This window comes from Arachis stenosperma, chromosome 1, assembly GCF_014773155.1.
Source record: "Arachis stenosperma cultivar V10309 chromosome 1, arast.V10309.gnm1.PFL2, whole genome shotgun sequence".
NCBI lineage: Eukaryota > Viridiplantae > Streptophyta > Magnoliopsida > Fabales > Fabaceae > Arachis > Arachis stenosperma.
The window spans coordinates 125,252,667-125,279,876 of record NC_080377.1 but is presented as its reverse complement, the minus strand read 5'-3'; the positions used below and the strand labels follow the sequence as shown (position 1 = coordinate 125,279,876).

General features: G+C 33.5%; 3 protein-coding genes across 5 annotated transcripts; 1 reads left to right on the top strand and 2 right to left on the bottom strand.

Moving 5' to 3' along the window:
- Positions 1–1,622: 1,622 nt before the first annotated feature.
- On the bottom strand, positions 1,623–3,746 carry LOC130943379 (protein S40-7). 3 transcript variants are annotated; one of them, XM_057871236.1, is made up of 4 exons: positions 3,723–3,746; positions 3,174–3,505; positions 2,733–2,933; positions 1,623–2,439 (listed from the first exon to the last, which is right to left on the bottom strand). In XM_057871236.1, exon 4 carries the CDS (start codon positions 2,417–2,419, stop codon positions 1,871–1,873), a length of 549 nt encoding a protein of 182 aa, XP_057727219.1. In that variant the 5' UTR covers positions 2,420–2,439; positions 2,733–2,933; positions 3,174–3,505; positions 3,723–3,746; the 3' UTR covers positions 1,623–1,870. The 3 variants fall into 3 exon arrangements, with proteins under 3 accessions (XP_057727219.1, XP_057727210.1, XP_057727226.1); XM_057871227.1 differs by lacking the exon at positions 3,723–3,746 and having other exon boundaries at positions 3,174–3,673; XM_057871243.1 differs by lacking the exon at positions 3,723–3,746 and having other exon boundaries at positions 2,858–2,933; positions 3,174–3,673.
- Positions 3,747–11,011: 7,265 nt separating this feature from the next.
- LOC130934021 (uncharacterized) lies at positions 11,012–14,010 on the bottom strand. The gene is given in 5 exon segments (XM_057863612.1): positions 11,012–11,089; positions 11,210–11,335; positions 11,337–13,155; positions 13,215–13,563; positions 13,750–14,010. Coding segments are annotated over 5 exon segments (2,556 nt in total). The 5' UTR covers positions 13,934–14,010.
- A 3,311-nt stretch (positions 14,011–17,321) lies between these two features.
- Positions 17,322–22,895, top strand: LOC130933062 (putative pentatricopeptide repeat-containing protein At1g69350, mitochondrial). Its single transcript, XM_057862597.1, has 2 exons — positions 17,322–17,620; positions 19,787–22,895. Exon 2 carries the CDS (start codon positions 20,037–20,039, stop codon positions 22,461–22,463), a length of 2,427 nt encoding a protein of 808 aa, XP_057718580.1. The 5' UTR covers positions 17,322–17,620; positions 19,787–20,036; the 3' UTR covers positions 22,464–22,895.
- Positions 22,896–27,210: the final 4,315 nt, after the last annotated feature.

The following is a 27,210-nucleotide window of genomic DNA, read 5'->3' as shown; positions in this document are numbered from 1 at the left end:
ACCCATCATCCGATGAAGAGGATGTCTTCAATTCCTTTAAAATTTCATCAACATCCACTTCATCATCACCATCCTTGCCAGCATCATCTACTACCTCCGCATCATCAACGGGGTGGTCAAAGTAAATGTGGAACTCAGCAGACTGTTGGTCCTTCAGTAAGTTCTCCCGCATTACATCGATCCCTGCGTCCCCGGTTAACTCGTTCAGCCCAGACTCAAGCAACCCACTACTTCGATCATACCAGTATACTGCCTTGTACAAAGGGTATCCCAAACCCTTAAATAAGGTTACAATGTCCCCGAAGTTGATAAAATCTAAGTCCATCTCCGGGAACCTCTCTTCCTTACCATTCTCATAAACAAGAACACCATCACTACCTCTCACGAAGCTACCTCCGTGGTGAAAAATTGGCACCACAAAAACATCCACCATCTGAAATTTATCAAGAAACAACTATGTGTCAGTACTACATTGCATTCAAAATTTATTACAGAACCCCCTCTTGCCCTAACTGATACCTCCTACTACTACTACACACCATGCTCTAAAATCCATTTTTAGCCCTCATTACACCACTCTTACACACACTGTCAACATGCACACATGAAGAATATAGTCCCTTACTACAAACTACAGAAACTTCAGGAGTAAGGAAGGTGATCTTACCTTGATAGGAAGACGGCAGTGCTAACCTCCACAGTAACCTTCTTTCTTGCCTCCGACAGCTGCTCCACCGTACGCCGATTGCTCTTCCACGTAGTGCAATTTTTGGAGGGAGAAACAGGGGAGGGATTTTGATCGTTTTGGTGTTATGTGTGTTGCGTAAGGGAGTTATGCTAAGTTTCGAAAGGTTGGGGAGAAACGGCAGCGTTTTGGGCTCGGGGGACATATTTGTCCTCTTTTATAAAGCCCAGCCAACGTGGCAGCCCGTTACGGCCAGCTTAGTGCCACCGAGCCACGTCACCGTTTTCCGTCGGGACTAAACGGAGACACTATGACGGAGGGGTGAAAATGTCCAGTTTTCTGGGGGTCAGGGACATTACCGTATTTCCTAACCCTGGAGGACGAAAATGTCCACAGAAAAAATCCTCAGGGACGAATTTGTCTTTTACTCAAAAAAATTAAGTAATTATAATACACTTTTTGTTACCGTTATCTTATTACTTGTGTATAATATTAACACCGGTGCACAAAAACTTGGTTTAACCATAGTTTTTTTCTCCATTTATCTTGATCTAAAAGACTAAAAGTGAAAAAATAAAACTGTTAAAGAGTGTTGAGGCTGTATGTTACCATACACAGAAGAGAAAGATTTTGTTTCAGGTATAATTTTTTTGTCTAATAGAATATGTATTCTAATTTGGTTCTAAAAGGTTTAAATTTTATTAGCAGAAGGACATAACATACAACTACAAGGCCAAAAACAATGATTAGAGGAGGACATACAAATTAAATAAGCATAAATATTTAATCAAATGATTAAAAAAACCAACTACAATAGAAAGCTAAATCATAAATCATAAATACAAAATACAAAACAGAGAACAAGAAACTCCCTACTCCCAGAAAATGTAGAACAAGAAATAAACAAAAGAAAATTAAAAGGTTTATGATGGGACACTATTTCAAGTTTGAAGCTCTTGGGGTTGTAGCAGCACCTCACAATAAATTAATGCTATAATATTTAGTGCGGATAATCAAATATAAAAGATTGCATGGGATTTGATCCGAATCTGAGTCTAACAATAATGATGAATACTACTACTATTGTGCTATAACTATAGATAGTGGTGACTCCAAAACCATAACATATAACATATGATTATGAAGCTGATAATGACATGACCATAGAACATGACAACACTAACATTACTCAATGAAGCCGGTTTTGGTCAAAATGGCATTCCTCACTTTGCTAAGATCTCTCCCTTTGAGTGTTCTTCCAATGCCTTCACACACAGAGAATGAAGAGATCTGGCTCCTTGCAAGCTTCCTAGCAATCAATTCATGTGGTGGAATGATCATACCATCTTCATCATCATCCTCATTCTCATCGTCATCATCATTATTATCATCATCAAACCCATCATCCTTTTTCTTGCCATAAATCTTTGACCAGTCAGGGATGTCCATTGGTGCTGAGGACCCTCTAAGACTTGCTTGCCCATCATGATCTTCATCAGAAGAGGGTAATAAGACTCCATTATTAGCCCTTGGTATCTTTCTTGTAGAGGTAGCATTGTGCCATGCAGAACAAGAAGAATATCCAGACAATGATGATGATGATGATGATGATGATGAGTACTTCTTAGACTTAGACAACATTGTTTTTGTGGTTGAATAATCCTTCTTGTCCTTGGTGATCATAGCAGTTCCCCACACATCTTGCTCATCAAACTCTTCACCCCAATCAGCCATTGTTGTGTTTGTTCTGCCTCCTGTAAATGCAAATGGCTAGGTGGTTATGAGAAAAACAGAACAGAACAAGGGAAATGGATTAACAACTGTGATATGATGACACATACATTCATCTATTTTCAGCATTTATAGACATTGATGACACTAGAAAAGTAGAAACCTTGTTTCTTTTTTCACCTAAAGACATCAATATATATTATCATAGCTGCTAGTGAGATAAGATGCTCTCTCTCTCTCTCTCTCTTTTTCTTCCTCGGGAATTAAAAAACAGATCAGAAAGGTGTAAGAGAATAATAAGAGGAATCTAACTTGCCTTTGGCCTCCAAAAGGAAAGACCTTTGAAGAGATTTATCTCAAATGGGGAACACACTGATGATGAAGCCTTAAAAAAACCAACCAGGACAAAGGGAAGAAGCCTTGAAAATCCCTTCCACTGACCTTATAATAGTAGATAGTAGATGCCTCCAAAGAAAGATCACAGGTTTCAAGAGACCAGTCTCTCACAGAATAGTACCTGAAAAAATGAAATAAAAGACAAGATAGAGGGCAGAAAAAGACAACAGATTAAAGCAGCAGAAAGATGTGTATGCGTATGCATATATACACATGCATATGAATGAGAAAAGGTTGTATTTATAGTTTGGCCCATAAAAGAACCACATGCACAGTAAAGAAAGCAAAAAGAAAATGATGGGTCTTGTAGTGAGTTACAGTTATTGATTGATCTCTCTACCTCTCTATAATAGTAGTTTACCTGAGCTGAGCATAAGAGAAAAAGGGGGTGTGGTTTTAATTGCAAGAGTCCAAAAGGGACAGAGATGAAGGACAATAAGGAGGTGGGGATAGCGGCATGCAGCAATGAAAGAAGAGAAGAGAGCAAGTCCCATCATAGCCCCATTAAAGAAGAGGGAAAGAAAGAGAACACTACTATAGCTGTGTGGCTGTATGCTGCCGAATTTATCACTCAGCAGTTGCTGTTGCAGGCCACAAAAAACTTAATTGTTTTCTTTTCTCAATAGACATAATCTCTGAAAAGCTGCATCTTGATTGGCTCCAATGTACCTCCAACCTTATCCTCTTCCCCTCCTAGTCCAATGCAACAAACAGCAGAAGTTGAAGCACAAGAGAACTCATTGAGGTAGGTGACTGAGGTAGTAATAGTATTATTGTATTAGAGTAATTGTGAAACTTGAAAGTGTGAGCCTAGCCAAATACTACTATTATGTTGGTGGCTGAGGAGAGAATGCAAGTAGAAATGCTATTTGGTTGGGTGTTAATATAACACACACAGTGAAAAACTTACATCGAAATATGTAGCGGGTTATTGCTAGCGAATGAAAATCAGACTTCCACCACTACTCAGTCACTTGATATGGTAGTAATATTCATTATTCAATGCTTCCTTTGCTTCCTGGCTTGAGCATTAATTAACTATAGAATCCAGAATTGAGTGAATGTGGTACGTATTATGGTAATTAGGAGAGTATTGTTATAAATTCATAGTTTATTAAGTTTATGAACTAGTAGTTTTATTAAAATTTAATCACATTTAACCAGTAAAAAAATGAGCAATTTTATACTATTAAATATAATTTCATATTATTAAAATTTGCTGACCTCCTAATACTCTTTTATTTATATTATGTTTAGAATTTAAATAGTTATATTTTTTGTTATTATTTTTAAATAATTTATAAATATAAAGATATTTTTTATTTTTTAAATTAAAAATTAAGATAAATTCACTTAATTTTAGTTTTAATAGGATATTAAAGTCAATTTAATCTAATATTGTTGACTATTTATTTACAAGTATTTACACACAATATTTTACAAAATTAATTTGAGTACATCAAGTACTCAACTCAATTTTTTTTTGTTAAATTCTATTTTACTATGTATTTTAATTTTCTCACTTTATTTTCGTACAGCATGGGCTACTCAATATTCTTTTTGTCCTTTCCTCTATATATCTAATTATTACTTGTTATTTCATTAAATCGATCTAATCCTCTGTCATTATTTAAATAAAAAAATGTCATTCAATTTTAAGATGATTCTAATACTTAATTTTGGATTAAGATCTTTTAAATCAAATCAATTAATACAATAAAAAATTAATTTATAATTAGAATAACAAACTATATATTTTATAAAAATTACAAATTTGATGATTATTAATTTTTATTTTATCATTTTAATAATTTTTTATTTTAAAATATTTAAATTCTTTAATTTTTTTCAGATATTTGTTTTGAAATAAAAATAAAAAATTATTCATACACAATAATTTAATCTTTTAAATAAAGTCTTTTTATTTTATTTTAGAACACAAATCTTTGTTGTAATAAAATTACTTTTTATATTTAATTTTTTAAACTAATTATATTTTTCACTTCTTAAATTTATTGAAAAAATAATATTCAACTTGGAAATGTGAACATTTTCTAGTGACCAGCCATTATTTATTTTCCTTTACCGTTTTCTTGTGCTAGGCAAAGTGATGTTCTTATCCACTCATAAATATTCTTTAATGCAATTCCATTCTAGTATATTCTGCTAGGGTGGTAGGAGTAGTACTATTTTATAATCCAGTTGGCGATTATGCACGTTTATCAATTTACATTTATTACCTAGGATTTGTTACAAGCAGTTTTGCTAGCATTGCCAGCTATCTTGCACAAAAAACCACATTCTATTACTACTGAAAAAATTGTTTTTAGGACATTAAAATTATTATTAACAAAAAAAATTAATTTTTTAACAAAATATTATTATAAATATCTTAAATACTTCAAAAATTCAATTTTGTTCATAAATTTTTTTATGAAAGACTTTAATTTATTTCAGAGACCTAAATTTAAACTTTAAACAGGTTTAGTACTTTTATTTTATCAACTTGGATATATATATATATATATATATATATATATATATTATATATATATATTTAACTTTTTCTTTTCCAAACAATGTCAATTTCATCTTAGTAAAATAATAATAATAATATTTTTAAAAATATTAAATTGCCAATATTTCAATATTTTAAAAAGTAAAACAATGATGTTCTCTTTTGGTATTGATTGGTGTCAAATATTTTTAAGAAGTATTTGAGTACAAATTAAAATTATGTCTAAATAGATCAAATGTTGAATGTATCAAATTATCAATTTTATTTAACTAATATTTATTTTTTTAATTTTTTATCGATTTATATTAATACATTTAAATATTGTAGTTAATCAAAGAATGCATTGATATTATAATATTTAAGACTGAAGCCTTAGAAATATTAATATTAGATCAAAGAAAATAGTAGAAAACATTTTTGAAATTTAATTTTTTTTAAATTAATGACTATTTTTATCAATATATTAATAATAATTAATTTGTTTAATAATTTTTATTTTTAACAACAATATACTAACATGAATTTATTTACAATTTCAATACTAGAAGGAGTAGTATTCGAAAAAAACGAGACATAAAATGCGTAGGACTAGAAACATAATTTTTAAAGGAAAAATTTAGGTGTCAGTAATTTTTGTATTTTTTGTCAGTATTTTATCATCAAAATAAAAGTGAATGATTTTTCACTATTAGATGTAATTTCACACCATTAAAAATACTATTGATAGCCAATTAATAGTTACAAAATACTAAAATTACTGCCCCCTAGCATTCCTCATTCTTAAATACTAGAATCATAAAATAATTTTTTGAGTCTGTCTCTACAAATTTTAAAAATAAGAGTAAAGTATTTTTTTATTTTTGAAGTTTGAAAAAAAATTTAAAAATATTTCTAAATTTTATTTTGTTTCAGTTTTGTCTCAAAAGTTTTTTATTTGCATCAAATATACTCCTAACGGCTCATTTTTTCAAAAAATTTAAGACCAATTCAACAACAATTTCATAAGAACAACTCTCAATACAAGCAAATCAAGCATAATTTGTATGTATTATTGTTAGATTGGTCTTAAATTTTTTTAAAAATTTAGTATATTTGATGCAAATCGAAAACTTCTTAGACAAAATTGAAACAAAATAAAATTTAGGGGTATTTTTTAAACTTTTGCTAAACTTTAGGGACAAAAAGTATATTTTACCCTAAAAATAAATATTTTAGTGTCTAAAAATATTAATACACAAAAACATTTTTAAGGTTTTATTTTGGTAGACAAATCAGTCTTCAGTCTATTTTTCGATAGAGTAATTATCCAAATTAGTTTCGAAAAATTTAAAAGTAAATATTTTAGTCTCTAAAAAAAATTACTATACAAATTAATTCTAGACTTTTTTTGTCACATAACAATCTGTCATCCATTGTTCGGCATAACTCACTAACGGAGAATGCAAATTTGACACACTTTTTTTGTTAACATGATTTTTGCACATTTATAAATCAAAGAAAAATAATATGTATGTGCCACATAGATGTGTATGTTAAGTTAGTCTAATTATGAAGTAAAAATTTAGTTAATTTTTTGAGTTAATTGATAATTTGATGATAGATCAAGTTGAGATTCAAATAAAAATAGAAGAATAACTTTAATTATACTTCATTCTTAACTATCACACCAAGTTAAATTATATTAAATACAAAAGTATCAAATGATTTCAAACTGAGTTTTTTTTTTAAGAATAATCTCTAATAACTTTATTAAACAACATTATTATTATTATTATTATTATTATTATTATTATTATTAGGATTAAGTACGATTTTGATCCCAGAGGTATGAGTTAAAAATTGTTTTCGTCTCCAGCATTTTTTTACTACAAAATAGTCCCAAAAATTTTAATTTGTTTTAAAATTGTCCTTTTTACCAAAACATTTATTTTTATTACCAAACTACCCCTAACTAAAAAAAAAAGTTAAAGAGAATCACGAACGGGAGGGAGAGGGGAGGGGTCAGGGAAGAAGAAGGGAAGGGAAGGGGAATCTTCGCCGCCGCTGCTGCTCCTCGCCGCCTTCGCTGCCGTTGTTCCTTGTCGTTTGGTCCTCGATCGTCGCTAGATCTCGCCGCCAGATCTCGTCGCTGCTCCTCTTCCTTGCTCGCCGTCGACGCCAGCAGATCCGAGAGGTTGGATGTCGCGCGCCTCTCACCTTTTTGCTGCTCCTCCTCGCTCAGTCGCCGATCATCGTTGCTCCTCACTGGCCGTTTCTTCTCCTCCTCGTTTCTGCTACTCACCGTTTTTGTTATTTATATTGTTGAATTTGTTTGATTTGTGGATTTTGTTAATTACATTGATTTTTGATTATGCTCCTCGCTGTTTGTTGATTTTGTTAATTTCTGCTGATTATATTTCTAATTTCATTATGCTTCTGGTTCTGGTTGCTTGTGTTTCTAGTTCTTGTTGCTTGTGCTTTTGGTTCTGATTTTGCTTCTAATTCAATTTCATTATGCTTCTGCTTCTGGTTGTTTGTACTTCTGGTTTTGGTTTTGATTCTAATTCCATTGTTTCTGCTTCTGCTTCTGGTTATTTTTTTTAATGTTTATTATATTGTTGGATTGTTGTTGTTACTGATGCTTCGATGAAGATGATGGTGGTGGTGGGTTCTGGTTCAGCTTCAGCTTCTGTTCTGTTTCTGGGTGATTTTGGGGAAGAAGGGGGAGGATATTTTTGTCCGAAAGACGATTTTAATACTAAGTTAAATATTTGGGACCATTTTGTAGCGAAAAAAAGACTGGGGGCGAAATAACTTTTCAACCCCTAGCTTAGGAACCAAAATCATACTTAACCCTTATTATTAATATTAATATTAATATTAATATTATTATTATTATTATTATTATTATTATTATTATTATTATTATTATTATTATTATTATTATTATTATTATAGGAATAAGTACTTTTTTCATCTCCAAGGTCTGAGGTCAAAATCAAAATCTTTCCTGACTTTTTTTTCTTATTAAAATCATCCTCAACGTTACAAAACGTTATAAAATCGTCATTTTCCGAATTCTTGGACCAAAATACCCTCATCATCATCATTCTCCTCTTCACCTTCCTCACCCCACCACCACCACCACCACCACCACCACCACCAAAACAGCAACAACACCAAACCAAGAAGCATAAACAGAAAGCTAGAAAGCAGTAACCCCCCACCCCTCACTTCCTCACCGTAACCCCCCACCCCCTCACCCCACTCCCTCACCGTAACCCCCACCCCCTTCCTCATGCCCCTCTCTTCATGGTCATCATCATCATCATCAACAAATTTTATCAACAATAATAAATTTCATCAAAAATCTAGAAATTCAAATTTCAGCAACAACAAATTTCATCAAAAATCCAGAAATTTCACAAAGAATCCAGTTCACAGAAGAAGCGGTGGTGCGGTGCGGTAAGGCGACAGGGTGGCAGGACGTCGGTGCGATGGTGCGGCGGTATGGTGAAGAAGAAGAAGAAGAAGATTGTGCGGTGGTGCGGTGCGGTGGGACAGGACGGCAAGGCGGCGGTGCGACAGGACGGCAAAGCGGCAGGGCAGGGCGGCGGTCCCCCTTCTCTCCCTCCCTCCTCCCCCCCTTTTTTTCTCGCGCTCCCCTTTCTTTTTCTCCCCACCCCCTTTTCTTCTGTTTTTTATTTATTTTATATTTATAATTATTTAATAATGAAGGGTAATTTGATAAAAAAATTAAAATTGAAGTTGAAAAGGACGATTTTATAACGTTTTGTAACGTTGAGGATGATTTTAATAAGAAAAAAAGGTCGGGGACCATTTTGATTTTGACCCCTGGAGACGAAAAAAGTACTTATTCCTATATATATATATATATATATATATATATAATTGTCAAAAAACATACAAAAAATTATGGTACAATATTAATATGTAATTAATAATAATTATTTTATTTTATTTTATTTTTTATGTGGTATAATTGATACTAATAAATGTTATTGAATGTGTATTTGGTGATGATGATTGTATGAGCATATCTACTTACAATTTTATATAGTGTATACACATGTGTATAATCTATGTTCAGGCCACTTCTCAACATAATAAAATGAAACATACAAACAACAAGACATGAAACTAAACAAATCATAATAATATGCTTTTAGTTTAAGAGAATATGAGACTTTGTACATCTCTTTTTGTTGAATTTGAAATTGTATTTGTAGTGAGGATGATTCAATAATAAGTTTTTTTGAAAAAATACCATATTAGAAATCAAATAAGTTTAATTTAACCTTAAAAGTTAATTTAATTATAATATTTAGTAATATTTTTTTCTAATAAATATTTGAAAAATTTATTGAGTCATGCAAAAGAATGGGACGGCAGATTGTTATATTTGACGGAAAAAAATATTGGGATTGATCTGTATATTAATTTTTTTTAGGTACTAAAATGACCGATTTTATAATTTTTGGATAATTATTCTGCCAAAAAATAATTGAGGACTGATTTGTTGTGCCGGAGTAAAATTTTAAAAATGTTTTTGTATATTATTTTTTTTTTGAAAACTAAAATGTATGCTTTTAAAATTTTTAGAAACTAATTTGGGTAATGGGTATTTTTAAGTAGTTAATATTAATTAATTTTTTATTATAAAATTATTTTTTTATTCTTATTTTTTGGAAAATTTAAAATTTTTAAAAATAAACTGATGTTAACAGAAAAAACTTATCTTTTTAGTTTAACTCTATTTTTTTTTTTTAAATAACAGCTCAAGTGGAAAGAAAGTTTACGGGCCACAAACTTCACAGTTCTAATGCATTTTGAGGTCACTTATAATTATTTGAAATCACTTACCAAGTGGGCCAATTAACCACTTCTGACTTAACCACCACTAACGAATCCTCTAATTTAGATAAGTAAGCTCATTTCTAATCATGGTAAACCGTTCCTTAGTTCCATGATTTCCAATATATATAATATTATAATATACAATATTTGATAATGAAGCACAACTGTGACTGGTCCAACTTTTTTTTCTCATTTTATTGACGAGCACTACCTAATAAATAAACGGAGGAAAAGTGGCATCTCAAAAGCAGAAACCAATAATAAGCAATTGAAGATCCTCCATTTAATTTGCTCTCAGACTATATACATAGCAAGCCGTCCCTGTTAGTCACACATCTATCATTTCCACATAGCCTTTTGTCGCTTCAATGCACTCCCAAATATGAACAAACTTTAGTGGTAAGTGGCAAGATAGGGGACCTTCCTAAACAATTAACTTAGATGCCACCTATCCGATTAGAAATTTAGGTCATTGACGTGTCCCATGTAATATGTTTCCACATAAAAGATATCACCCACTCACTTCCCTCCTTTGTCTACATGCATGATATAGATATAGTATAGCTTGAAAACGATGTTGGTAATCGTAATCGTATAGTGCCATATGATCAGCGGCCAAAATAGTTGTAATCTAATGGAGAGTTTAAATAGATAAAAGTTACAAAGGAAGCAACAGAAAGATTAATAATATAACTCATTGACAATAGTCATTCAACAACAAACTTGTTAAGCTACAGAGTCAAGAACATGAGATTCAGAAGATAGGACACTTCTGCTTACAAACTAACAATACAAAAGAGAACTTAAAAAAGGTATCACAAGGTTCATGAAGGAGAAGTAGCAAGATTTCTGATCCTACTTGAACGCCTAACAGGAGTTACTATTCCCACATCCCCATCTCCCTGCAAAAACAATGCAATGAAAAAACACGTAAGATGATAAGAAACAAATTTATAGTGGATGAAAGATATATGTTTTGTTAGGTTTTGTGACAATAAAATAAAGGGAAATAAAATACATACCTGCTTGCTTGGAATTTTCTCGTACACTGTTAAGCTTCCATAGGATGATGTCGAACCCATGGAATAGTCTGAAGAGGCCCAAGATTCTCTCCTATAGTGCTTCTTGCTCTTCTTCTCTACGCTATTATCACCTTGGGATGAAACCCTGCTGAAAGCTGCTCATTTCTGAAGGGCAATGCTCTTCAAGTTCAAGCACGTCCATTTCTGTGGGTCCATTCCTGAGAGATGACTTCTCTGGAGAAATTTGCTTTTTGTTCAGAGTTTGCAATGAGTTGTTGGCATGCAACTCCTTACCAATCAAAGGTTGCTCCACAGAGCTGGTGACCCTTTTGCTTCCGATTTTACATTTCCTTGAAAAGTTGAAAGATACAAGAGCAATTATAAGTGCACCTCCACAGAGCAGCAAATATAGCATCATACGTGGAGTTATGTCAGTTGTTTCAGATCTCTTTTCATTCCTGGTGATTGCAGCATCTACTGTTGCATAATTTCCCTCTGCTTCTTCATCATAGACTTCAGCATGAATTTTTTCAACTTCTGAGCCTAAACTAGGCAAATTCTCTAGACCTTCTCCTAGTGTCTGCTTCACATCTCCTAGTGTCTGCTTCACATCAATATGGATATCAGATTCAACATTGAAGAAGTGAGCATCCTCTTCTTGTGCATGCATTGCTTCTGAAATTTCTGCTTCAGCCAATTGCAAAGCCTTCTCTGGTATAATTCCTGCTTGGCCCTTAAGTACTTCATCCAATTCTGAAACACCTTCAACATTGAAATAAACGTTGCCTTCTTGTTCTTGCTTTGCATCTGAATTTCCCGCTTCAGTAAGTTGCAAAGACTGCTCTGGTTGTGGAGCATCTAAAGCACTTTCAGCTTCAGTAATTACTCCCAATTCTTGCTGAACTTGTTCTTCATATATTTCATAATGCTCTTCTGAAATATCTTCACTATCATCCTCATCATCAGCATCAATGTCTGAGATGACTTCACTTTCTTGAATGTGAAGTACTGTTGATTGGATTTCGGCATCAACAACTTCATTTTTGCCCCTACGAAATACATGGTACTGATTAACCACAACATGATCCGGCACAACGGTCAAGTTGTAGTATTGCAACTGGGCCAAACTATGAATTTGTAGTCCTCTAACTTTGGATATCAGCTCAGATATTGATGTTAAGGACTTAATAAACCGGATATGGAGATTCTGAGCTAACCAATCGAATTTTGCTTTTGCAAACTGGGTGAATTGATCAAAGTTGGCCCTTGCAAAATCTGAAAGTTGAGACGCTTCATAAGCCTCATACATGTCTTCAAACACTGTATGATGAACCACCGGAGAATTGATGACTGAGATGGAGAGAACAGCAAATGAGAGGAGAATAATCAGACTAAAAGCCAATGATTTCATAGAGAAGCGGCGCTTAGGGTTGGCTTCAATGGTTCCCTCAGCAGGACTTGGTTCATCAGAACTTTGGCTTTCTTCCTCCATAACTGCCTCATCCGAAGAGACCTCCTCTGCTTCCTTCTGTGAACCTTCGGACTGAGAATCCTCTGTAACTTCTGTATCAGAGAAGCTACCAGATATGATACTCTCACTGCAAAGTTCCGTCCTTGGTCTAGGTTTGTAATGAAGAAACTGCGGTCTAGGGGAGAGATAGTTTGTTTTAGGATCGTAAGGTGGCATCAAGGGATCGGCATCAAGAGGAGCTAAGATGGTAGCTGTGGATGAAGCTGGAGGTGGGGTAGGACTAAGCTTGAAAGTTGGGTCAAGGTTAACACAATCATGATCGAGGGAAACAGTTTCAAATGAAGGTTCTGTCTCAATGTTATCATCCTCTAGAACCAAAGGAACATTCAGATCATGTTCAGCCTCAAATGACACATCAGTGTCATTATTTGGAACCAAAGGAACACTGATATCACGGACAGTTTCACTTTCATCACTCAAACCTCAGATGTCAAACTAGAGCGGCTACTATGTGATTCCTCAAAATTTGGAAACCCCATCAAATATAGATTCAAGTTTTCAAGGTGGTCTGATTGCAAGCCACCACATTCCAAGGGTTCTGCAAAAGTTACCTTGCGAACGTTGTTTTTGGCCTCTGCAGATGGAACAGAATCTGGAACTGGCCCATTCCTCTCAATCAGCACTTTTTTCCTCGGAGATTCAATAATCTTGCAGGAAGCAGAGATGGTCGGAGACATGAAATTCTTTGAGCCCTTCAAGCAAGCAGCTGGTGATCGAACCTTCCCGGGCTTCAATGTCTGATCTTTCCCATTTTCTTTGTCATCAACGTACCGCAAAGACCCCCCACTTTCTCTGCCCGCAACACTGTTCCTTACCTGAAAATCTACAGGATACCAAAAGTCCAAAACCACAAATTGAAATTAAGTAGTGAATCGGAAACCCTAAACTGTTTTGACTTTTGAGAAAGCTAAAATCTTTTGAACATAAATCTAAGCACATTTCAAACAACCAGTAATAAGTAAATAGGAGGGGAAAAAAATAAAAGAGGAAAGGAAAAAAGGAAAGGAACCTGAAGGACTGTTGGCGGGAGTGTTGGGGAAAACGGATCTAGAACTAGTAGGGTTTGCGACTAGGGAGGGCTTAGAGAATGGGTTTCCGGTAAAACTCTTCCTGATAGGGTTGCTGATTTCTGAACTTCTTCTAGGGCTTGAATTTGATGCCACCGATGGCAAGGACTTGTTGTTAGAAGGCATGGCCACGAATTGCGTAGGAACAGAATGATAGTGACGAAGAAGAAGGAGGAGGAGGATTTGAGAAATTCTCGACTGGGATATAAATTTGAGTCTGGGAATTTAAACGGTCAACAAATCTGAACGGTTGGAATAAACTAGCCGTTGGAGGAATAGAAGGTAGAGGCTAACTTTTTCATATGGGCTGGGCTTATACAATGCAACCGTTGCACATGCAAATAATATTGCAATTCCTTCCAAAATAATAATAATAATAATAATAATAATAATAATAATAATAGTATATTTTTTATTTTTAAAGTTTGTCAAAAATTTTAAAAATATTTTTAATTTTTATTTTGTTTTAATTTTGTCTTTGAAGTTTTTTATTTGCATTAAATATGTTATTAATAGCTAAATTTTCAAAAATTTAAAAAAATTTAGGACCAATTCAGCAATAATGTATGATACCTATGTCTCATTTGCTTGTATAGAAGGTTATTTTTGTGAAATTGTTACTAAATTCAACTTAAATTTTTTGAAAAATTAGCCACCAGATGTATATTTGTTGTAAATCGAAAATTTTTTGAACAAAATTGAAATAAAATAAATTTTAGGAGTATTTTTTAGATTTTTAACAAATTTTAAGGACAAAAAATATACTTTACCCTAATAATAATAATAATATAATTTTTTATTTGAGAACCGTTAAATAATTTGATATGTTTAACTAAATTATTATCTAACGATTCTTAACTATCAATTTTATAGACAACGTGTTAATTGATTCATTCCCTCTTTTATAATCTGCATGCAATATCTCATAATACTCCATAGTTTGCACCTAGTACAAATTATTTAGTATCCATATCTTTCCTCCAAAATTTTCAAAACATTAAAAAAATAAGTTGAAGAGTAATTTCAAATATTATATTTAGGATGATCTTACTTGTGGAGATGTGGAACAAATCAAATAATTTAAAAGTGTGCGTCGAAAACCAAATTCTAATTCATTCTTCAATTTGGCCGCTCATTTGAAATTAGAGGCCACTTTGACCTCAAATAATTGTTAGGAAGATATTAGATTGTAAATTTTGGTGGCCCAAACTATTCAAAGATGCAAACCATTTTTGTTAATCTTGCATCAATGTCAAAAATTTGAAAATACATCCCAAAGTGATAAATTGTCCCAACAACCTATGTTGGTTTGTGAAATTTTTGATGTTTGGAATATTGATTTTATGGACCATTTTCTAGTTCAAATGAATTTTTTTACATCTTGTTAATGGTTGACTATGTTTTAAGTGGGTGGAGCTAATTTCAATTCACAATGATACTAACATCGTTGTATCTTTTATAAAAAACAATATTGTTTGTCGTTTTGGGTCACCACGAGCAATTATGAGTGACTAAGAAATCGATTTTTATAATAGAAAAATAGAGACATATATTAATGAAGAAGTATAGAATGGTTCACAAGGTTGCAACCACCTATCACCTCAAACAAATGGCCATGTAGATAGAAAAATCAAGTGTTAGGAGATACTCTATGGACATACTTACAAGACACCAATTAGAATGAGCTTATTCTAGATTATATGGCAAAGCTTGTCATTGTTCACTGAAAATAGAGTACAAGGTCATTGTTCACTGAAAATAGAGTACAAGCTTGTCATTATTTATGGAAGGAATTGGCATGCCTAAGGCTAGAAGCCTATAAAAATGCTAGACTTTACAAAGACAAAGCCAAGATATTTTATGATTTTAATATCAGGAAAAAAAACTTCTCGGTTAGTGATGGAGTGTTGCTCTATAATTTAAGACTTTGGTTGATGTCGAACAAATTGAGATCAAGATGGGGGAATATGGGATGGGTCATATAAGGTGGAGAAGGTCATGCCTTATGGAGTAATAGAATTGAACCACCTTCAAGCAGAACAACTTTCTTAGTCATTGGACTTCCGGTGAAACTCTACTACAAGCAACATCACAATAAGGAAGTTGAGGTGTTTTTCTTGAAAAATATATTCAAAGAGATGCATTGAAATTTATGGATGTCCAATTTAAGAACAATAAATAAAAATGTTAGGTGAAAGACATCTCATCATAGTAATATCTTTCAATCTATTTATATTCATAGATTTTTTTATTTTTTGAACCACTTTAATTTTTATTTGCTTGGTTATAGGTTTAATTTGCTTAATTTTGATGTTAGAATTTGTTTTAGAGTATATACATGTGTTAGAATATGTTAGAATGTTTCTTATTTTCTGTTTAAAAAAAAAGGGTCAGTAACGAATCGCTACTTGCACAACTTTTTATGCGCGCGCGAGACTAGTTAGAAGCAAAATCGTGCATGCATGGCCCTTTTGTGCACGCGAGACCTTGGTTTGTGTGAAAACCAAGGTTATGAAAATCGAACCGTTCGTTTAACTGGGTTTAATGGTCCAATCAGAGTCGAACCCAGTTGAACTGGTTTAATTAAATAGACAATAAAATTATTGAAAATTTAATATATAATTTTAAATATTCAAATTCAATGATTTCTAAACTAATAAAATTTAAAGTTTTACAATTTCACTTAACAACTTGTTCATATTTTATCATTAAAAATTCACAAAATAAAAAATCTCTAATGGACTTCTAAGTTCTAATCGTGTAATCAGGAATAATATTCATCACATCAGCAATAAAAATTTAGAATAAAAAAATTTCAACAATAACTTCTAATAATCAAGTAATCAGTGATGATGAAAAACCATAATTCTAAAAATTGGACTGGTCTGACCGGTCTAATCGCAAACCAGATATCAATGTTATTCGGCTCAACGTCAAAAATTGATGTCCTTAAAATTGGCTAAAATCGATGAACCGACCAAAAACCAGCTAGTTAGATTGAACCGGAATCCAACTGGTTCTCATGAAGCACGTCATTTTACGTGTTGTATGTTAAGAACAAGAACGCGTTAGGTTCTCCTCAGTCCTTAACCTATTACGCCAGTGTCGACTGCGGCGGAGACAATAAACGCTAACGGAAGGTATCAATCCTGGTTTCAACGGTAGAAGAAACTAGAAAGAAAAAAGAGAAGACCAAAAGGCTTTGTGTGTGAAGTGTGAACTGGACTCAGATTAGGATTTTTTTATTTTGGATTTGAATTTAGATCAAGATCTAGATCTAAATCTAAATGGTTTGGATTAAAAAACTAAACTATAAAATGGATACAATTTAGTCAAATGTTTTGAAAATCAGACTAGATCGGCCGGTCAGTTGTGGTTTGGTCCTCTGAACAAAACCTTTCCAAAACCGCCAAAAAATCGTTGAACCGGAACCCGGCCGGTTTAGTAAACGCCGTTCGTTTTCAGTTTTAAGGAAAAAGGAGAACTTCGAATCCGCCTCTCCATCTCTCCTCATTCTCACGATTTCACTTCACCTTCAGTAAACCTTCAGAGCTCTTCCCTCAAAAGTAACCCTAGCCTCCTCCACCGCCGCCGCTGTTCTTCTTACTGCTGCTGTCCATCGCGCTCACGATCTTCGTCTGTTATTCATGCTCCAGCCTCTCTCCTCATTCGCCAATCTCCAGCTTCTTCGTCGTGCTCGTTGAGTCGGTGTGTTCCAACTCCTCTTCCTGCTCACTCGTGCTTCGCCCGCCGTCCCTCGCTGTCCCTCGTTGTCTGTCGCCGTCAACATTAAATTTCAAGCTTGGAATTTAGGTAACAACTTTACTCATCTTGATTCAATGCAAATGTTTTTGGCGGATTTGTGGTACTAGATTTGGAACCAAATAAGGAAATTATTCTAAATGCATGCCAGTTTAGAAACTTGGCAACCCATGATCAGAAATTACTTAGTCACCCCATGGTTTAGACGACTACACAGTTAAAATTTGCGTCTCTGTTTCTGAATGTTTTTTTTTGGGGGGGGGGGGGGGATTCATCACTGGTTGCTGTACACATACAATGTGAAATTACTCTATCTCATGCTAAATACATTCCTACAACTAGTTATAATGCACTGAGGTTTTGTTAAAATTGTTCTGAAAATCTTGATGAGTAGAAAAAATTGTACTGTGTTGTTTGTGCCGAGGTTTGGTACTGCTACATACTTGGGATTCAGGGTTTTTGTTGATTATTTGTTGATGATTTATTTGAGTCTTCGTCCGCCGCAGTCAGTGGTCGCTTCTTGTTCCTTTTTTTAATGCTCTTTTCAGAAATCATTGAATGTTTTATGTTTTTATTGAATGATTAACTGATTAATGATTATTGATTAGCTCTGACTGCTCTGTTCTGCTGTTGTTGTGTGGTTTATGATTTTTTTGGGTAGTGATATGCTGCTGGTGATGTGCTGCTTTGTGTTTCTGTTTTGTGACTTAATTATGCCTAGATTGTGACTACTCTGTTCTTGCTGTCCTTTGAATGCTGGAAATAACCTTAGAATATGTGTAGATTGTCATGCTGTGCTAAATATTATATCCAAAATTTATAGTAGGGATATCATTGTGCGTGATAGAGCATGATTTCACATATTTAAAGAGGGTGAATGTTCTTGCAGAAAGTATTGGTGAATCCAGAAGTAAACAAATGCTTCTGATATCATTTTGATGTAGTTTCATAGATAAATTAGATACAGTTTTTCATTCTGTTGTACTTATTGTAATGAAAATGAAAGAAATGTCTCTGTAGGCAAAGTTATGAATCTGGAAATTGACAATTTTTTGCACTTAATTCTAATATTCTTTTGTTATTATGAGAAAGGAACATGTAAAGTAGCAACTGCAGCACACTTATAAACTCAATTAAGCACTAAAAGTAACGAGAACCATGTCTTAGGAGCCCATATGTTGAAGCAATTGAAACTAATCCATATATTGAAGAACGACTATCTTGTCAAAAGTTGCATCTATAATTTAGAACAAAGGCTCTAAAATAATGCAGCATCACAAGATATTCAGTTAACTATGAACTATCACTGTCCAGCATATAATTTATTTATTATTTTATTCTAAAACGAATTTTTTGGTTAAATTATGATTGGACCAGTTGGACCAATAAATCAGTAAATTAATGACTAAAACGGTTTGATGATTGGTCCAATTTTCAGAACATTGAATTTAGTTTGAACTTTGAACTTTTTTCATTTAATACTAGTTTTTTTTAATGGTCTGGTTTGGATTGGGTTTAAAATCCAAAATCTAAAGTTTTTTGCACAGCCCTACTGGCATGCATAAGTGTCAAACATTCAAAATAAATACATCTAAGTATCAATTAACGACAATTTCTAAATCAACACAATAACAACGGAAAATCATCAAACAATTCAGCAAAACAAGCAATCCACAGAAATCATCAACAGAGTCAAGCATTGTCAAATCTATCAGCAACAATGAGCAGTTCAACAACAGCCATCAATAACAGTTAAGTATTTTTCAAACACTTTCAGTGATCCAGAGTCTAATAATCTAGTCTAATCCTATCTTAACCACCTAAATCCACTAAAACAGACAAATAAATCTAAGTTCTAATAACTAACTAAAAATTAACCTAAGCAATCTAAAATTAACTAAAAATTAGCCTAATTTTTCTTCTTGATCAAGTATTTCTTTTTCATCTTTATTCAGTAGTCATCTTTATTTAGTCTATGTGGATGTTCTTCTTGATCAAGTTTTTCTTTTTCATTTTTGGGGAAGTATTGAGTTCTAATTTGGTTGGTTAATTCCAAAATGCATTATGTGTGTTTAAAATTTTGCAGCTGCTGAATAATAGTGTTATCAACTAGAATGGTTAATTGTAACTTTAGTGGACGTTTGGATTTTTACCCTGAGCTGTGATCCGCCATCATTATCACAGTCGAGGCTATTAATATCCTTTTTTTTTTTCCAGGTTCAGTCCCTGTTTGAGGTTGATATTAAGCAACTTCCCGAATAGATTGATATTATGGAAGCAATTTCGGTTTTCGAATCACACTCTCCATTGGAGGCTTTTTTTAGTTCGCGCAACACATTAGCCTCACTAGCTTGTAGCCCCTTTCACCTCATCTTCTATGATGCTCTTCTTCCTCTTCACTTTCTTTTCTCGTTTCTCTTTCTATCTTCACCTTCTAACGTTAGCAACCAAATAACACAAATATAAGATGACACTCTACATGCCATTGTTCAGGACATGTTCTACCTTAAGATCACTCACCCAACTCCATGCCCATCTTATCGTAACTGGACTCCACAACGACCCACTTCCCTCCACAAAGCTCATTGAGTCATATTATCAAATGGGTTCCCTCCATTCATCAAGGCTTGTTTTTGACACCCACCCATCTCCTGATTCCTTCATGCTAGGTGTCCTCATCAAGTGTTATCTCTGGAACCACCTTTTTCACCAAGTGGTTTCACTCTACCATAGTCACATTCACATGGGTAGCTTCGTTTTTGTGTACCCTTCTGTTCTGAAGGCTGTCTCTGGTGTTGGGGACTTGGTTACTGGAAGAAAGGTCCATGGTACGGTGATTAAGTCCGGCCTCGAAGCAGATGCTGTAATTGGAACCTCGTTGTTGGGTATGTATGGTGAATTGTGCTGTTTGGGTGATGCTCAGAAGGTGTTCGATGAAATGCCTCATAGGGACTTGGTTTCGTGGAGTTCTGTTATCTCTTGTTATGTTGAGAATGGAAGGCCCAGTGAAGGGTTGAAGATGTTTCGCCGGATGGTTTCCGAGCAAATTAGTCCTGACAAGATCACTTTGCTTAGTGTAGCCGAAGGTTGTGCTAAAGTTGGTTGCCTGAGGCTGGTGAAATCAATCCACGGGTATGCAATCAGAAGTGACATGGCTGGTGATGCCAGTTTGAGTAATGCACTTATCATTATGTACGGCCAATGCGGTCACTTGCGAAGAGCAGAAGGGCTCTTTGAATTCCTCGCTGATCGAAATACTGCCTGTTGGACTTCTATGATTTCGTCCTATAATCGAAATGAGTGCTTTAGAGATGCACTTGCGAGTTTTATCCTGATGCAGGAGTCACAAGTGGAACCAAATGCAGTGACAATGATTAATGCTCTGTATTCATGTGCTAGATTAGGCCGGTTGAAAGAGGGGAAGTCAGTTCATTGCTTTATTTTAAGAAAAGCAATGGATTTAGGAGATCTTGATCTCGGTCCTCCGCTAGTGGAGTTTTATGCTGCATGTTGGGAACCAAGTAGTTGTCATAAACTTCTTTATATAACTGAAAATATTGTGTCATGGAATATACTTATATCGTTTTATGCTAGGGAGGGTTTACATGACAATGCAATGGTACTCTTTGCTAATATGTTGGGTAAGGGGTTAATGCCGGACTCATATAGCCTAGCAAGTTCTATTTCAGCAAGTGCAGGCATTGGTTCGATAGAATTCGGACAGCAGATACACAACCATGCCATGAAAAGAGGCTTCATAGATGAATTTGTTCAGAACTCCTTGATAGACATGTATTTAAAATGCGGCTTTGCAGACTTGGCATACCTGGTTTTTGACAAGATTACAGAAAAAAGCATTGTGACATGGAACTGCATGATTTCTGGGCTTTCTCAGAATGGGCTTTCGGTAGCAGCACTCAAACTATTTGATCAGATGTACTTCAATTGTCTGAAAATTGATGAAGTAACCTTGTTATGTGCAATTCAAGCTTGTTCCAATTTGGGCTATCTTGAGGAGGGAAAATGGATTCATCATAAGATCATTGTATTTGGTGTACAGAGTGACCTTTATATTAATACAGCCTTGGTTGATATGTATGCCAAATCTGGAGACCTTCAAACAGCCAAACGAGTTTTCGATATCATGCCAGAGAAAAGCGTGGTGACATGGAGTGCCATGATTGCTGCTTATGGTGTACACGGTCAAATGATTGCGGCTGGTTCACTCTTCACAAAAATGTTAGAGTCAGGCATCAGACCAAATGAAGTAACCTTCATGAATATCTTATCTGCATGCAGGCATGCTGGATCAATGGAGGCTGGAAAATTCTATTTCAACTCGATGAGGGATTATGGCATAGAGCCTAACATAGAACATTTTGCCTCTATAGTCGACCTCCTAAGCCGCGCTGGCGATCTTGATGGAGCGCACAAAATAATTAAATCAATGCTCTTCCCTATAGATTCTAGCATATGGGGAGCTCTACTTAACGGATGCCGAATTCACGGTAGGAAAGACCTGATTCGACAAATCAACAAAGACCTTCAAGAAATAAGCACAGATGATACAGGGTACTATACGTTGTTATCTAATATATATGCCGAAGGAGGATACCTCCAAGAATCCAGAGCGGTGAGAACAAAGATGGAAGGAATGGGACTAAAGAAAGTTCCTGGGTATAGCACCGTTGAGGTTAATAAGAAAATCTACAGATTTGGAGCTGGGGATGCTTCTGAATGTAGAGAAATTTACATGTTTGAAGAACACTTACGAAGTTTGGGACAACTATGTGACATAGAAGGATATAATAGTATATTTTCTGAGGATTATAATGTTAAGAGCTTGCAGAGAAAAGCTAGTAGTTATATTTGCAATAAATTGGTCACACTTTAGAAATAATGACCTTTTCCAAAACCTTTTAGAAGTAGAGTCAAATTTAACCTTTTGTTATTGCTATTGATTGATGCTTGCTTGATCATACCTAGGTAAATTACATTAACCTCCCTTGTTAAGAAACATTACACTCAACATGCGTTGATTGCTCATGCCTATATTGATCATCCCAAAGAAGAGGCCAATGTAATGTTTAGTGTGACATTCTATAAAATACAAGAATACAGTGTGCTATAATTTAAATAAGATATGAGATATATTTACAAATAGAGAGGTAGCATATGTATCAAACGAGGTTAGCACCAGTTAGTATTATGCCTCATAAGATGGAGAAACCCTAAACTTGAACCAATCTCTTGCTGCATCATGCTAAAGCTTTTGTCACATGAAAGATGTTACTTGGACAAATTTCATCACCAACTATTATGTGAATGTTACTGCAAGTTTTTATTTTTTATTTTTTTTCTAGTATTCTGCTTCTATTTATAATATATTAAAAATAAACTAAGGTAAACTTATGCCTGAAGGCAATTAAAGTCATTTTGCAATCCTTATTTTCGTTATGCTGAGAGCTTTTGTTTAGCATGATAGTCAATTTTGGGTCTAGTTAGTAGGAACTGGTTGGGGTAACTTGCCTCAGTAGGATTGGTGGTGTTTGGATTTCAATTATGGTGCTTTACAGGTCACTAGTTTGGTCAAGAAAGTTGCTCAGAAAATAACACTTAGTATTGGTGATGGGGCCAATGATGTTAGCATGATTCAAGCTGTTCACCTTGGTGTTGGCATAAGTGGCTTGGAGGGGATGCAAGCTGTGATGGCCAGTGATTTTGCTATTGCCCAGTTTCGATATCTTGCCGACTTGCTTCTTGTTCATGGCCGGTGGTCATATCTTCGAATATGCAAGGCGTTACATTTTTACTAATTATACAGTTGTTTATGTGACTTTTTTCTCCTGTTTCAGTGTTTGTAACACCCTTGAATTTGGTTGTTTCACGTGGTGACACACTTCTTTTACAAGAATCTCACATTCACTCTAACCCAATTTTGGTTTACATTTCAAGCTGGGTTTTCTGGCCAGAGATTCTATGGCGATTGGTTTCACTCATCATATAATGTCATCTTCACAGCACTGCCTGTGATCATTGTTGGACTATTTGACAAGGTGGCATATTATCTCCCTCATTATTTCTGATAACAACTCAACTTTCAGGAAATAAAGTAATAGAATTTTAGTAGCACTGTCTAGTGTAGAAACACACACCATTTGCTTGTTCCCATTGCCTTAAGTGTTTGACTAGTATCACCTTTACGGTAAACCCGTAATTTCATGCTTAGATTATTTACTTGTACCTTTGCCAGGATGTCAGCGCTTCTCTGTCCAAGAAGTATCCTGAACTGAGTTTTTCAAGTGGAGAGTTGTGGCTATATGGCCTTTTTTCTCTGTTCATATCTTGTCTATGCATGCTATTTGTGGGAGGGGATGCATGACTAGTTTACATAAGGATGCATCACTTTGGCATGAAACATTACATACATTGATTGTCACAAAAAAGAGTCCTTTAATCAAAATATCGATGTTATTACCAATTTCCACTTTCAAGAACTATATACATTTTACTATAGATGTTTAATTCGTGATAGTCTTTGCTGCATTTGCCTTAATGATAATCACTTCCACAAGATAACCTTTTTATTTTGTGTGTCCTTTTTTATTAATGGACACTTGCATCTATGGTATGAGTGGACTAATAAGGAAGCCGACAACTGAAGAAGTTGGCTAATTTTTGTGACACCGAATATTGGCATTCATCTAGCGATTCTTCATCTCCTTCATAGTCATCATTACCTTCGAAGACCAAATGAATTCCACAGTTCTTCAGCTCCAACTCATGAACAAAGGGTGGATTCCGCTTTGTCAAATGCAAGGTAAGGTGTATTTATCTTTCAACTGTGAACCAATGAAGTATGAGCTCCAAATCTGTGCAAGATGTGATTAAGCTCACGGTTTCTTCTTTTGGAAAAGATAATTGATTCTCCAATCTGGAATACCTTTGCTTCCAGGCATAATCAAAATTCAGAGCCTGTGACAAAATTTATGCTTAGTATTAATATAACAAAAGAAAACATAAACTTGGTAATATACGAGTAATGATTTATTAATTATCCTTCTCTTAATCCTACAACAAGGAAAGTATCATATTCATTCAAGACCTTGCAAACATAAGAAGGCATAAACACTTGTTCTAACTTGTGGAAATTAGAGATCCGATTAAGAGAAGAAATAACCAAACAAACCTTGGAAAATCTTCTCATCTTTTATCTAGTGGCGGAATTTTCGTTAATCCGACTAAGATTGAAGTGATTTTTTGCTTGTCTTACTCTGCTACGGTGTGGAAATTTTCTCTTTTCTTGATTACATACGTGTAAATTTTCTCTTTTCTTGATTACATACGTTTTTATAGGAAGTTCATTAAGGACTTTAGCAAGATTGTTCTACCACCTTCAAAATTGTTCAAAAAAAAATGTGGAATTTGAATTTAATAAGGATTGTAAGAAAGCATTCAACAAGATTAAGAAAGCACTCACCACTGCTCCAAGTAGTTCGGATTGGAATCTTTCTTCTAAGATCATGTGTGATGCCTCAAATTTTATCATGGATGATGGTAGCATCTCTTATTCCATAACTTATGCTTCCAAAACTTTTAGACGTGACTCAATTCAACTATACTACTAAGAAAAAAGAGCTTTTACCTATTGTTTTTGCTCTTGACAAATTTAGACTATATTTGTTAAGCTCCAAAATAGTGATATATTCTAAAGTATCTATCAAAAAATCAAAACCTAAATTAATTAGGTGGATGTTGCTCTTACAAAAATTTGATTTGGAAATGAAGAATAAGAGTGAGTCACAAAATTTGGTAACAGACTACTTGAGTTGTTTTGAGAAAATAAAGTGACTCATTTTCTATCATTATATTTGGAAAAAAAATTAGATTGATATTGAACTTTGTTCAATTTAAAATTATCTAAAGAAGAGGAAGTACTGATATTAATGTTTTTCTAATACATGTTCTATTTTTTCTCCTTATATTATAATATCAAAATATAATACTGACAAAAAAAGATAGATACATAATAAAAAGGTGAAACCAATGTTATAAGACTTCCAGGTTGGTAGTACTTTTCCTTTGAACAAATCAACGAATAAAATGCATCTTTATTTTTTTATTTTTTCCCACCCAAAAACTTCTTTTCAAATTCAATTGTATATTTAACATGGCAATGTTCTCATTCAAAAGTCAAAACTAATTAATATTGCCAAACTCAAATATCCGAGCATATTCATTTGCTAGTGGAGGAGCTTTGTGAGACAAATTAGGAAGGCATGTGTCACACAACTAACCTAGCATGAGTACAGTAGGTGAATTGCATAAGTCAATCTCTAATATCCAGAGTTTATGCTCTAAAAGGTGAAATTTTTTCACTTGAATTGAAGGCTTGAAGCACAAGGGAATCTTAAACGACCCAGTCAGATAAAAGCGGCCAATACATATTAGATAAAATAAGCACTGGTGAATTTGAAATGACCCGATCGGAGTAAAGCAGATAGATAATTAACTTGTGTCTAAAAAGGTTAGAATTACAGTTGTTCAACGAACATAAAAATTTCATTCCAACAAATTGAATGTCATGACTCTCGGTGAAAGTACAATGTTAGTACTCACTGGATCAATATCAATACTCTTCTTGAGTTAGGAAGAAAAAATTTAAATTGAACTAAGTTTATTATTAATTTATTAATTTTTTTAAATACAATAATAATTATTTTTTATAATCTTAATTAATTAAGTAATTTAAAATAATAGTTAAATTAGTTTTTAAAAAATAAGTTATTATCTAAAATTTTTTTTAAAAATTTTATCAATTAGATTAGTTCTTAAACATTATAAATTAATCATTTTTATCTTTATGTTACTAAGTTAATAGTATGAACGATTCATTGATATTATAAATCATTAACTAACAGTGACACCTAATGTGTTTAATTAGAGCTGAACAAATGTTTTCATAAAAATCTATCAATAGTTTATTTTTTTATTAAATAAACCTTATTCCTAGTATAACCTAGGTGTCATGTATGATGTGAACGTTTCATATCATTAATTATTAACAAAATTGTTAAGTGAGTGATCGAATAACAAAAATAATTAATTTATAATTTTAAAAAAAATCAATTTAATTGATAAATTTTTTTAAAGATTAATTTAAAGAATAAATAATCTTTTTAAGAATCAATTTAACAATTAATCCTAAGTAATTTCTATGAACTTAACTAGTGATCCATCTTATACAATTACATGTTAATTTTCACCTTAGATACAAAATAAATAAATAAAATTGTAATTTGCTAAGGACGCAATATTACTAGCATCATCGTCAAATTATTATAATAAATAATAATGTAGATTTAAATAAAAATTTAATTTGTATTCACTGCCTATCAAAATTTTTATACCTATTTCGTCCTATATTTCCCTTTAAAAACTATTGCAAATAAAAGTTTAGAACTGAGTTGGTTATAACTTATAACCCAGTTGTTGCATCATTCATGTTTGTGCTTCGGACACCCAAATATTAGATAATAAATATTAAAATTTAGTTAATATGTGTCCTCATGTACCAAAATTAATATTGATAAAAGTGTGTAAAGTTTTTATTTTGATATATGCATAATAAATATATTAAA

Bases quoted from the DNA above. Each gene is read 5' to 3' on its own strand.
- LOC130933062 (XM_057862597.1), top strand. From the start codon at position 20,037: ATGACACTCTACATGCCATTGTTCAGGACATGTTCTACCTTAAGATCA.
- LOC130943379 (XM_057871236.1), bottom strand. From the start codon at position 2,419: ATGGCTGATTGGGGTGAAGAGTTTGATGAGCAAGATGTGTGGGGAACT.